The sequence below is a fragment of the Bombina bombina genome, chromosome 6 (genome assembly GCF_027579735.1).
Source record: "Bombina bombina isolate aBomBom1 chromosome 6, aBomBom1.pri, whole genome shotgun sequence".
NCBI lineage: Eukaryota > Metazoa > Chordata > Amphibia > Anura > Bombinatoridae > Bombina > Bombina bombina.
In genome coordinates, this window is record NC_069504.1 from 576,006,240 (window position 1) to 576,020,764 (window position 14,525).

At 39.4% G+C, this 14,525-nt stretch overlaps 1 protein-coding gene across 1 annotated transcript in view; it reads right to left on the reverse strand.

Moving 5' to 3' along the window:
- Positions 1–14,525, reverse strand: part of LOC128663291 (threonine--tRNA ligase 2, cytoplasmic-like) — a 411,905-nt gene that overhangs the window by 18,299 nt on the left and 379,081 nt on the right. The window contains exons 17-18 of the mRNA XM_053717549.1: positions 6,815–6,887; positions 5,884–5,998 (exon numbers count right to left, since the gene is read on the reverse strand). Of these exons, the coding sequence (XP_053573524.1) occupies positions 5,884–5,998; positions 6,815–6,887 (188 nt within the window). The remainder of the gene's footprint in view (positions 1–5,883; positions 5,999–6,814; positions 6,888–14,525) is intronic.

A 14,525-nucleotide genomic window follows, 5' to 3' on the forward strand; every position in this document is an offset into this window, starting at 1 on the left:
TCTAGATATTTGTCCATTTTACACAATTTCTCTGGTGGTACCATAATAGGGTCACAGTCATCCAGAGTCGCTAATACCTCCCGAAGTAACAGGCGGAGGTGTTCTAGCTTAAATTTAAAGGACATAACGTCCAAATCTGTCTGAGGTAACATACTTCCTTGGTCCGAAAGTTCTCCCTCAGACAAAATTTCCCTGACCCCCAACTCAGATCCCTGTGAGGGCACATCGGAAATAGCCAACAAAGTATCAGAGGACTCAGTATTCACATTAATTCCTGTCCTACTGCGTTTACCCTGTAACACTGGTAACTTAGATAATACCTCTGTAAGGGTAGTTGATATAACTGCAGCCATATCCTGCAGAGTAAAAGAATTAGACGCATTTGAGGAACTCTGCGTCGCTTGCGTGGGCGTTAATGGTTGTGACACTTGGGGAGAATTAGATGGCATATCCTGATTCTCTTCAGACTGAGAATCATCCTTAGGCACACTTTCTTTACATAAAATATGCTTTTTACATTGTAAGGCCCTTTCAGTGCAAGAGGTACATAAAGTAAGAGGGGGTTCCACAATGGCTTCTAAACGCATAGAACAAGGAGTTTCCTCAAGTTCAGACATGTTAAACAGACTAGCAATAGCCACAATAGTTGTAAATCACCTTATTTGATTCCAAAAAACCTTGTCAAAAAAACGTACTGCGCCTTTAAGAGATAAAAAGCGCAACAATTTTTCTAAACTGCCCTAAAAACGTTCTTATCGCTAAACGATTGTAAATAACAGTTTAATTTTTCCAAAAATTATTGCACCCTGTAAGCAAAAGTGAAATCACCCTTTAAGGAAACATTTTATTAAAAAAATATACTTAAATAATGAAAACAGCCCCTGCACCTCGCCACAGCTCTGCTGTGGCGCCTACCTGCCCTCAGGGTACTAAAATTAGACTCGACAACGATCCGGTGACTGGAAAATAACTTTAGGCCCCACCGGAGCTGATGCCTGCTGCCTTCCTAGTGAGAGGAAACTGCACGTCTGAGCGCGCGAAATCGGCCCCGCCCATCATGGACGTCACATCTACAAACTGTCTAACCGCATGGGAAGCGGTTTGAATAAAGCCATGTGGTCCCCAGTACATACGAATAATAAAGATACACAAGTCAAGCTGCTTCTATCAGTGTCAAGCCCCAATATAGATATTGCCAAAGTAAATATCAATATGCATAGAAACAAATAGGACTTTCAGTAACACTCTCAGTTTCATCTAGGTCTACTGCTTACCCCTTCCCATGCAGGGAAAAAAAATGTCAGCCAGTTCTGATATAACAAATTTTCTCAGAAATAAAAGACTGAACATACCTCAATGCTGCTTAAAGCATGACACCGTTCTCCACACTGAAGATTCCTCTTGCACTACATTCAGAAGCTCTGTGGGAACCAGAAAGGATCTTAGTAACGTCTGCTAAGATCATCAACCTCAGGGCAGAAAAATCTTCATTCCTTATTTCCATTTCTCCCTGAGGAAAATAGTACACACCGGTACCATTTTAAAATAAAAAACTTCTTGATTGAAGAATCTAAAACTAACACCTCACTTTACCTCTTCCTATTACTAACACAGGCAAAGAGAATGACTGGGGGTGGAGAGGAGGGAGGAGCTATATATACAGCTCTGCTGTGGTGCTCTTTGCCACTTCCGGTTAGCAGGAGGATAAATCCCACAAGTAAGGATGAAATCCATGGACTCGTCATATCTTGTAGAAGAAAGGCATATGTGTGTATCCACCAACTACTCCCAACAGTGTTGCTGCTCCTGAGCCTATCAAAGGATAAAATTAGAAAAAAAGTAAATTATATAATACGAGTAAACTGAAAAGTCTATTAAATTTCACTAGCCTAAATTAAAAGCCCATAGAGAAAATTACAAAAAAAAAAAATTTATATGTAAGAATTTACCTGATAAATTCATTTCTTTCATATTAGCAAGAGTCCATGAGCTAGTGACATATGGGATATACAATCCTACCAGGAGAGGCAAAGTTTCCCAAACCTCTGTTCTTAAAACAGAGATAATTATCTGTTCTTAAAACAGAGCTATCACGCTTTGCAGGAAAAACTGTCAGTTTAGATAGGAAGGCCGCAAGGGAGTTATCCATGACTACCGCTAGTTGTTGCAATGTAATAGGGGCAGACGCACTAGAGGTACTAGGCATCGCTTGAGCGGGCGTAACTGGTTGTGACACATGGGGAGAGGTAGACGGACTATCCTCATTACCTTCAGTCTGAAAATCATCTAGGGCCACATTTTTAAGTGCAACAATATGATCTTTAAAGTGTATAGACACATTAGTGCAATTGGGAAACATTCTGAGAGGGGGTTCCACCATGGCTTCTAAACACATTGAACAAGGACTTTCCTTGGTCTCAGACATGTTTAACAGACTAGCAATATGTACAAACAGGCTTAGAAATCACTTTAAACAAATAAAATACACAATTTGAAAAAACGTTACTGTGCCTTTAAGAGATAAAAAGAGCACACAATTTTACAAAACAGTGAAAAATGCAGTAATCCTTTTGAAATTTGCACAGTATGTACCTAAAGCCTTAATAAGTTTGCACCACAAGTTTCAAAATGATTAACCCCTTAATGCCCAAACCGGAGAAGTCTAAAGCCAATAACCGGTTAAATTACTACAGCACCTTGCCACAGCTTACTGCTGTGGCCCTACCTGCCCTCCATGTGAAGCAGCATGAACTTTCAATTCTAATTGCGCACCTGAGGCGCAAAATTAGGCCCCTCCCACTCCACTCCGGAGCTATGAGGCCTACCAAAATCACTTCTAAGTGAATAAATTTAAGCCATGTGGGTAATAACCCCAGAAAAAACACCAAAGTGCTTTAAAAGTGTCTCCCAACGAGTATTTCTTAAGTAAAATAATCGATTGCCGTAAGTTAGTGTCAACCAGCATAATTAGCCCTGTTATGTAAGCATTCAATTCTTTACTAAGTCTCAGAACATAGCTTACCCTCCCCACATGGGGATCTTGTCAGTCTTCTAGCATTATCTCAGTCTTGTCTAGAAATAAATGACTGAACATACCTCATTGCAGTCAAGCCTGCAAACTGTTCCCCCCAACTGAAGTTTTCTGGTACTCCTCAGTCCTGTGTGGGAACAGCAGTGGATTTTAGTTACAACATGCTAAAATCATTTTCCTCTCAGCAGAAATCTTCATCACTTTTCTGCTAGAGAGTAAATAGTACAAACCGGTACCATTTAAAAATAACAAACTTTTGATTGAAGATATAAAACTACAATTCCAACACCACATTCACTTTACCCTCCCGTAGAGAGACCCTAGTGCTTAGAGCCGGCAAAGAGAATGACTGGGGGGGTGGAGCTAGACGGGGAGCTATATGGACAGCTCTGCTGTGTGCTCTCTTTGCCACTTCCTGTAGGGAATGAGAATATCCCACAAGTAAAGGATGAATCCGTGGACTGGATACACCTTGCAAGAGAAAACAGCTTTGCAGACTGAGAAAGGCTAAGGGTGGGTTTGAGCTAGGAACTAATAAATGCACTGCTGCTTTGCAGCGCTACTGCATATTTGACTGTTCTCTTCAAACAGCACTTTGCTCTGGATGCACTGTGATAAGGAAAACTTACACAGTACAGTCAGAGCACACCACTGTTTGAGAAGAACAGCCAAATGTGGAGCAGCATTGCAAAGTTAAATTGTTGACAGTTCCTCAATGTGTCCTTTTCTTCCTGCAGACATGCTGCATTTTCTGGAATAACATTTGAGATTACTGCATGTTCTGCCTTGGGGCGGGTTCTAACCGCCAAGCTGTATAAATCCTCCCTCAGAGGAGAAGAAGGAAAACAGACAGGACATCCTATTGGATGAAAATAAAATACAAGGCAACCCGTAGGTTAACGCCCAAGTAGAAACAGGCCTAACCGCAGGACCAGCCAAATGGACCCCTGATCTTCCAAAAACTGTGAAAGATCTCAATACATGGACAATCAGGAGATTACATCATCCCCATCTGTTTAATGAGGTGCTCCATTTGAAGAGCTGACTGAGTATTCCCGTTTCCGATAAGGATAGGGTCGTACAATAACTGAAAAACATGTCTGAGTAACACGCGAAGGCACGCAATTCTGTAAAGAAAGGCACAACACTCAGGGACAGTCGCACCCGCAGGGAACTGTAGAGTCCGAGGTGGAATACCCAGGACAACAGGAGCAGGGAAGGGAGGCACTACCCTGTCCTCAAACTCTATTCAATTTAGGAATTAAAGGTTCATCAGGCAATATGACCTCTGGAACCCCTGAATTTGCCAAAAACTTCCTTTAGAAGAAAGCACAAATTCCTAAAACTAAAGTCTGGTTCCTTCACAGCTGGAGGTTTAGAGGCAGCAGACTCTGACCCAGAAAGTTCATACTCTCAGAAAGAACTTCATCCTCGGATAACCCTATCAGTTAAATCCAAAAAATGATTTGATGTACTCTGGGAAGGAGTGCAATCTGTAACCTTTCACTTGGGCTTAGCAGGGCAAGGTAAAGCATTAACCGCAGACAGCACCGTCTGAACTGTGCAGTAACGCCTGGAGAAAAAAGGCCCCCTCCAGATGGAGAATCAGCAATGCTATGGGAAAACTGCATGTGTATAGAGATAACAATGTAGGGTACGCACCTCACTGAACTCCTCAGAGGTGGACAGCTCTGTGGTATCAAACATGTTTGATATTATCACATTATCAAGGCATATGGAACATAATTGAGATGGGGAACTAGGGTCTCCTCACCATATAAACAGGAATTGCTCTTTAGGAATAGAGGGAGGGCCCTCTAAAGTAACCGCATCCTCCATCACTAGTGCAATAACCGGTTAAACATCTTATTTTATTAAAAAAAAACGGCACCTCTATACCCCAATGGCTGGGGCACTCACCACCTCCTATGACCCAGACAGTACAGAAATGTATGACTCCTCTCTAATAGACACCTGGTCACAAAGAGGGAATGAATCAAATCGAGCACACTGCAGGTCCGTCCCTGCTATGAGAGAAAGCGCGCCAAGCTTGTAAGCTGCATGGCTCTCAAAGTGAAAGTGAAACCTATATATACCATAACAGCCTATGAGCCTATAACACTTCACACATAAAGCAGAATAAAATCAAATAAACATATAAGATTATTATTATTCCCCCCTGTTCAATAATCGCCCTTAGGAGATATTAACCCTTGATTCTATAAAGATAAAAAGCGCAACACTGTGACCCTGTCTTCTGTGTTAACATTATGTAATAAAAAAGGAAACAATCTTAACAGAATCTACGCCGTGGAACAGGAACACGGCCCTTCAAGTGTGACAGGTCGTAGCATCGTTCCTGACATGGACTTGAGAGAAGAAAGCAGTCTGTGAAACTCGTCAACGCCTATTGCTGTAGGAGCTGTTGATATGAGTCAGGATGGTTTTCACAAAAGAGACTCTCCCTGCATCTCTGGACTCTAACTTTCACCCAGGCCCTCACTGAGAGGCTGATAGGGCTACTTAAAACTCCCGTCCCATGTTGAAGAGTACTACCCTCCATAAGAGACAAAACAAATTCTGACACTTCTCTGCCAACCTCCTGGGACGAAAGGCAAAGAATGAATGGGGGAATGAGGGAAGTGGGAGGAGTATTTAAGTCTTTGGCTGGGGTGTCTTTGCCTCCTCCTGGTGGCCAGGTTCTTATTTCCCAAAAGTAATGAATGCAGCTGTGGACGCTTTCTAATTAGGAAGAAAATTTGGGTTCAGTGTCCCTTTAATGAGATTTTTCTTGCGTAAATATGGTTTATCTGGTAGTGAAAAATGACTCTTGCTAAATATTTGGTACTTACCTAAAATAAAATTGCATTGCGCCAACTGTGCATTTCGTATTTTCTTGTTCAGTGTGGAGCTATGGTCAAGATCTACGTCAGCCATAAAACCAGCTTCAAAGAAATCCTTGCACACCTTTTACAAGACAGCAAAAAAAAAAGCTGAATTACAATTTGTCTATTTTGTTCAGTGCTACTAATCAAGATACATTTACTTTTAATTATTTTGTTTATATTTTGATGTGAATATGGGGTCCATAACCCAATATTATTACATAAGTGGAACTAGCGGAGCGCAACACAATATTTTGTGTGTGTGACTTTTTCATGTGCTGCTGTGTGGGATACAAAAACTTAATCATAATTGAACCATGTTTCTAACATAATTCAAATAGCTTGTATGTCCTGTCTATTTTTGAAATGTTATATTCTAGAAGAAAATAAAGGTAATTGCCAAGAGTTTGTTAGCCAATTAATCTAACCCCTGGAACCCAAGAGATAGCATCCAAAGGGTTAAAAAAAGAAAGACAGCAGTTCATAGCATGTAATAGTATGCTTTAAAGGGACACTAAACACCAATTACTTTCATGCACCTCCTTTTAACCTTGGGTTCTGCCATTATAATACTTATATAAAACTGCAGGAATCTAAAGGAGAGTTGCTGAACAAACACATGAGCACTGAATGTAGTTCAAGATAGATTTCAATATAAAATGTATTTAGTGTTTAATATCCCTTTAATATGTTCTCAAAAAATTATGAGGTTGGTTGCTGTTTTTTTTTTAGTTGTTATTTTTGCTTGTATTCTAAAAACTAACAAACCGTTCCTTTTCAATAGGTAACTACTGAGTATATAAAAAGGATAGAAAAATAATAGGATAAAGTATTTTTGGTGCTAGATGGTATGCAGGGCCTCCTTCCACACATAAGCAAAGATGAATATACTATATACCTGTTGTGCATACTCATCACAGCTTGGTCCCACAGGTACCACCATGACCTGACGAGGTGAAATCCAGAAAGGCCTAAAAATGGGGAAAAAACAAACAAGAAATAAACTTTCATGCTTTAAGAATATGATGGTATTGAAGCGACATAAAGTGCTCTAATATTAAACCAAATTGTTGTGTATAAGACATAAATTTATGCTAACCTAATAAATTAATTTATTTCATGGTGTTGAGAGTCCACAAATCACTACTCCTGGGAATTCCACTCCTGGCCACTAGGAGGAGGCACTGATTCCCAAAACTCCAAGAGCACTTAAATCCTCCCAACTCACTGGAAGACCAGTCTGACATTAAACCAAAGCAAGGAGAAGAAGAAAAATAGGAAAGGACAACGCAGGGATAATGGGGAGCAAACATGGGGCGCGATCCGATATCGATCGCAGTTTGCGGCGCAAGCGAGGGAACCGGCGTCGCCCGCAGTTTCAGCTCGCAATTCGAGCCATCCCATATAGGTCGCCGTCAGATGCTAACGTGCCGTAAGTCTGACAAACCAGCGATGTCCAGAAATCTGCGTAAGTACAAATTTCTGGCGTCGCCAGTGACTTGCGCCACGTTAGAATCTGCCGGCGCCTATAAAACCTGACTAAAGTCTAAAACACCCGCACTGTCTAACACGCCTCCCTAACATAGCCCGCACTGTCTAACACGCCTCCCTAACATAGCCCGCACTGTCTAACCCTCTATCCGCTATCCCCCCTCACTAGCCTAACAATAAAAATGCTATTAACCCCTAAACCGCCGCTCCTTTACCCCGCCGCAACCTAATAAAATTATTAACCCCTAAACCGCCGCTCCCGTACCCCGCCGCCATCTACATAAACTAACCCCCTACTGTGAGCCCCTAAAACCGCCGCCATCTACCTTATCTATCCCGTAATCTGACCCCTTACACCGCCGCCACCTATATAAAAATTATTAACCCCTAATTTAATCTACCTACCCCGCCGCCAGCTATGTTATCTATATTAACCCTAAGTATATTATAGTTAATATAGTTATTACATTATATATATTAACTATATTAACCCTAATTATATTAGGGTTAATATAGTTAATATAGTTACTATAGTATTTATATTAACTATATTAACTCTATCTAACCCTAACACCCCTAACTAAATTTATATTAAATTAATCTAATTAATTTATAAACTAAAATATTCCTATTTAAATCTAAATACTTACCTATAAAATAAACCCTAAGATAGCTACAATATAATTAATAATTACATTATAGCTATGTTAGGGTTAATATTTATTTTACAGGTAAATAGTTAATTATTTTAACTAGGTATAATAGATATTAAATAGTTATTAACTATTTAATATCTACCTAGTTAAAATAATTACCCAATTACCTGTAAAATAAATCCTAACCTAAGTTACAAATACACCTACACTATCAATAAATTTAATAAACTACAAACATCTATCTAAAAATACAATTAAATTAACTAAACTAAATTACAAAAAAAAACAAACACTAAATTACAAAAAATAAAAAAAAGATTACAAGATTTTTAAGCTAATTACACCTATTCTAAGCCCCCTAATAAAATAATAAACCCCCAAAATAACAAAAATTCCCTGCCCTATTCTAAATTAAACAAATTTCAAAGCTCTTTACCTTACCAGCCCTTAAAAGGGCCTTTTGTGGGGCATGCCCCAAAGAATTCAGCTCTTTTGCATTCAACAAATACAATCACCCCCCCCCCCCCCATTACAACCCACCACCCACATACCCCTATTCTAAACCCACCCAAACCCCCCTTAAAAAATCCTAACACTACCCCCCTGAAGATCTCCCTACCTTGTCTTCACCACACCGGGCCGAACTCCTGATCCGATCCGGGCGATGTCGTCCTCCAAGCGGCAAAGAAGAAATCTTCCTCCGGCGACGTCTTCCTCCAAGCGGCAGCAAAGTCTTCATTCTTCCGGCGGCATCTTCAATCTTCTTTCTTCGCTCCGCCGCCGCGGAGCATCCATCCCGGCCGACTGCTAAACTTGGAATGAGGTACCTTTAAATGACGTCATCCAAGATGGCGTCCGCCGAATTCCGATTGGCTGATAGGATTCTATCAGCCAATCGGAATTAAGTTAAAAAAATCTGATTGGCTGATTGAATCAGCCAATCAGATTCAAGTTCAATCCGATTGGCTGATCCAATCAGCCAATCAGATTGAGCTCGCATTCTATTGGCTGATCGGAACAGCCAATAGAATGCGAGCTCAATCTGATTGGCTGATTGGATCAGCCAATCGGATTGAACTTGAATCTGATTGGCTGATTGAATCAGCCAATCAGATTTTTTTAACTTAATTCCGATTGGCTGATAGAATCCTATCAGCCAATCGGAATTCGGCGGACGCCATCTTGGATGACGTCATTTAAAGGTACCTCATTCCAAGTTTAGCAGTCGGCCGGGATGGATGCTCCGCGGCGGCGGAGCGAAGAAAGAAGATTGAAGATGCCGCCGGAAGAATGAAGACTTTGCTGCCGCTTGGAGGAAGACGTCGCCGGAGGAAGATTTCTTCTTTGCCGCTTGGAGGACGACATCGCCCGGATCGGATCAGGAGTTCGGCCCGGTGTGGTGAAGACAAGGTAGGGAGATCTTCAGGGGGGTAGTGTTAGGATTTTTTAAGGGGGGTTTGGGTGGGTTTAGAATAGGGGTATGTGGGTGGTGGGTTGTAATGGGGGGGGGGGGGTGATTGTATTTGTTGAATGCAAAAGAGCTGAATTCTTTGGGGCATGCCCCACAAAAGGCCCTTTTAAGGGCTGGTAAGGTAAAGAGCTTTGAAATTTGTTTAATTTAGAATAGGGCAGGGAATTTTTGTTATTTTGGGGGTTTATTATTTTATTAGGGGGCTTAGAATAGGTGTAATTAGCTTAAAAATCTTGTAATCTTTTTTTTATTTTTTGTAATTTAGTGTTTGTTTTTTTTTGTAATTTAGTTTAGTTAATTTAATTGTATTTTTAGATAGATGTTTGTAGTTTATTAAATTTATTGATAGTGTAGGTGTATTTGTAACTTAGGTTAGGATTTATTTTACAGGTAATTGGGTAATTATTTTAACTAGGTAGATATTAAATAGTTAATAACTATTTAATATCTATTATACCTAGTTAAAATAATTAACTATTTACCTGTAAAATAAATATTAACCCTAACATAGCTATAATGTAATTATTAATTATATTGTAGCTATCTTAGGGTTTATTTTATAGGTAAGTATTTAGATTTAAATAGGAATATTTTAGTTTATAAATTAATTAGATTAATTTAATATAAATTTAGTTAGGGGTGTTAGGGTTAGATAGAGTTAATATAGTTAATATAAATACTATAGTAACTATATTAACTATATTAACCCTAATATAATTAGGGTTAATATAGTTAATATATATAATGTAATAACTATATTAACTATAATATACTTAGGGTTAATATAGATAACATAGCTGGCGGCGGGGTAGGTAGATTAAATTAGGGGTTAATAATTTTTATATAGGTGGCGGCGGTGTAAGGGGTCAGATTACGGGATAGATAAGGTAGATGGCGGCGGTTTTAGGGGCTCACAGTAGGGGGTTAGTTTATGTAGATGGCGGCGGGGTCCGGGAGCGGCGTTTTAGGGGGTAATAACTTTATTAGGGATTTGGGGGGGGGGGGGGGGATCGCGGTTGACAGGGAGATAGACATTGCGCATGCGTTAGGTGTTAGGTTTATTTTAGAAGATCGCGGTTGACAGGGAGATAGACATTGCGCATGCGTTAGGTGTTAGGTTTATTTTAGCAGCTAGTTTAGGGAGTTACGGGGCTCCAATAGTCAGCGTAAGGCTTCTTACGGCTGCTTTTTGTGGCGAGGTGAAAATGGAGTAAGTTTTCTCCATTTTCGCCACGTAAGTCCTTACGCTGCATATTGGATACCAAACTGCGCGGGTTTGGTATACCTGCCTATAGCCCAAAAAACTGCGGGCGACGGCAGAAATATACGCGCGTAACTTCTAGCTTACGCCGTATATAGGATACCAAATCCGCGCAATTCTTGGCGTCGCCGGCTTTTGCGGGCGACGATTTTTATCGGATCGACCCCTAGAATTGTTGCCATGAAAAAAAAACAAACACAAATTGGTCCGTTCTCGTAGACTCTCACCACCATGAAAGAAATTAATTTGTCAGGTAAACATAAACTATGAGGTGTTTTTTTTCATAAAGGAGGTGAGAGTCCAAAAGTGAATACCCCTGGGAAAAAACACCCACAAGTAATATGGGCAGGACGAAAAAAAAGTATTACTTTTTTAGTCATATCTTTTAATTATTTTATTTTTTATATGCAAAACCTAAATGTCCAGAAACTACTGCCAAGAACTTTCCAACCAAAAGCCACTTCAGAAGAAGCAAAAACATCAAGGGGTCGATCCGATAAAAATCGTCGCCCGCAAAAGTCGGCGACGCCAATATTTGCGCGGGTTTGGTATCCTATATACGGCGTAACCTAGAAGTTACGCGCGTATATTTCTGCCGTCGCCCGTAGTTTTTTGGGCCATAGGCAGGCATACCAAACCCGCGCAGTTTGGTATCCAATATACAGCGTAAGGACTTACGCGGCGAAAATGGAGAAATCTTACTCCATTTTCACCTCGCCACAAAAAGCAGCCGTAAGAAGCCTTACACTGACTATTGGAGCCCCGTAACTCCCTAAACTGGCTGCTAAAATAAACCTAACACCTAACGCATGCGCAATGTCTATCTCCCTGTCAACCACGATCTGCTAAAATAAGCCTAACACCTAACGCATGCGCAATGTCTATCTCCCTGTCAACCGCGATCTGCTAAAATAAACCTAACACCTAACGCACGCGCAATGTCTATCTCCCTGTCAACCGCGATCCGCCGCCACAATCCATAATAAAGTATTTAACCCCTAAACCGTCGCCATCTACATAAACTAACCCCCTACTGTGAGCCCCTAAAACCGCCACCATCTAACTGATCTATCCCCTAATGTGAACCCCTTACACCGCCGCCATCTATATAAAAATTATTAACCCCTAATTTAATCTACCTACCCCGCCGCCAGCTATATTATCTATATTAACCCTAAGTATATTATAGTTAATATAGTTATTACATTATATATATTAACTATATTAACCCTAATTATATTAGGGTTAATATAGTTAATATAGTTACTATAGTATTTATATAAACTATATAAACTCTATCTAACCCTAACACCCCTAACTAAATTCTTATTAAATAAATCTAATTCATATTATAAACTAAAATATTCCTATTTAAATCTAAATACTTACCTATAAAATAAACCCTAAGATAGCTAAAATGTTATTAATAATTACATTATAGCAATGTTAGGGTTTATATTTATTTTACAGGTAAATTGTTAATTATTTTAACTAGGTATAATAGCTATTAAATAGTTATTACCTATTTAATAGCTACCTAGTTAAAATAATTACCCAATTACCTGTAAAATAAATCCTAACCTAAGTTACAAATACACCTACACTATCAATAAATGAAATAAACTACAAATATCTATCTAAAAATACAATTAAATAAACTAAACTAAATTACAAAAACAAACAAACACTAAATTACAAAAAATAAAAAAAAGATTACAAGATTTTTAAGCTAATTACACCTATTCTAAGCCCCCTAATAAAATAATAAACCCCCAAAATAAAAAAAATTCCCTACCCTATTCTAAATTAAAAAAAGTTCAAAGCTCTTTTACCTTACCAGCCCTTAAAAGGGCCTTTTGTGGGGGCATGCCCCAAAGAAAACTGCTCTTTTGCCTGCAAAAAAACCCCACAATACCACCCCCCAACATTACAACCCACCACCCACATACCCCTAATCTAACCCAAACCCCCCTTAAATAAACCTAACACTACCCCCCCGAAGATCTCCCTACCTTGTCTTCACCCACCCGGGCAGAACTCCTCATCCGATCCAGGCGATGTGTTTCAGCAAGCGGCAGTGAAGTCTTCTTCCATCCGGGCGATGTCTTGAAGCAAGCGGCAGAGAGTCTTCTTCCATCGGCGATGTCTTCAAGCAAATCGGCATCTTCAATCTTCTTAGATCGCTCCTCCGCTGCGGAGTATCCTTCCGGCACGACGACTCCCCGACGAATGAGGCTCCTTTAAATGACGTCATCCAAGATGGCGTCCGCCGAATTCCAATTGGCTGATAGGATTCTATCAGCCAATCGGAATTAAGGTAGAAAAATCTGATTGGCTGATTGAATCAGCCAATCAGATTCAAGTTCAATCCGATTGGCTGATTGGTTCAGCCAATCGGATTGAACTTGAATCTGATTGGCTGATTCAATCAGCCAATCAGATATTTCTACCTTAATTCCGATTGGCTGATAGAATCCTATCAGCCAATCGGAATTCGGCGGACGCCATCTTGGATGACGTCATTTAAAGGAACCTCATTCGTCGGGAAGTCGTCGTGTCGGAAGGATGCTCTGCGGCGGAGGAGCGAACTAAGAAGATTGAAGATGCCGATTTGCTTGAAGACATCGCCGATGGAAGAAGACTCTCTGCCGCTTGCTTCAAGACATCGCCCGGATGGAAGAAGACTTCACTGCCGCTTGCTGAAACACATCGCCTGGATCGGATGAGGAGTTCTGCCCGGGTGGGTGAAGACAAGGTAGGGAGATCTTCAGGGGGGGTAGTGTTAGGTTTATTTAAGGGGGGTTTGGGTTAGATTAGGGGTATGTGGGTGGTGGGTTGTAATGTTGGGGGGTGGTATTGTGTTTTTTTTTGCAGGCAAAAGAGCAGTTTTCTTTGGCGCATGCCCCCACAAAAGGCCCTTTTAAGGGCTGGTAAGGTAAAAGAGCTTTGAACTTTTTTTAATTTAGAATAGGGTAGGGATTTTTTTTTATTTTGGGGGTTTATTATTTTATTAGGGGGCTTAGAATAGGTGTAATTAGCTTAAAAATCTTGTAATCTTTTTTTTATTTTTTGTAATTTAGTGTTTGTTTGTTTTTTGTAATTTTGTTTAGTTTATTTAATTGTATTTTTAGATAGATATTTGTAGTTTATTTAATTTATTGATAGTGTAGGTGTATTTGTAACTTAGGTTAGGATTTATTTTACAGGTAATTGGGTAATTATTTTAACTAGGTAGCTATTAAATAGGTAATAACTATTTAATAGCTATTATACCTAGTTAAAATAATTAACAATTTACCTGTAAAATAAATATAAACCCTAACATAGCTATAATGTAATTATTAAGTATATTGTAGCTATCTTAGGGTTTATTTATAGGTAAGTATTTAGATTTAAATAGGAATATTTTAATTAATAATATTAATATTAGATTTATTTTAATAAGAGTTTAGTTAGGATGTTAGAGTTAGATAGGGTTATTATACTTAATATATATATAATATAATAACGATATTAACTATATGAACCCTAATATAATTAGGGTTAATATAGTTAATATATATAATATAATAACTATATTAACTATATTAACCCTAATATAATTAGGGTTAATATAGTTAATATAGCTGGCGGCGGTGTAGGGGGATTAGATTAGGGGTTAATACATTTATTATAGGTGGCCGCGGTGTAGGGGGATGTAGATTGTAGGCAAAAGAGCAGTTTACTTTGT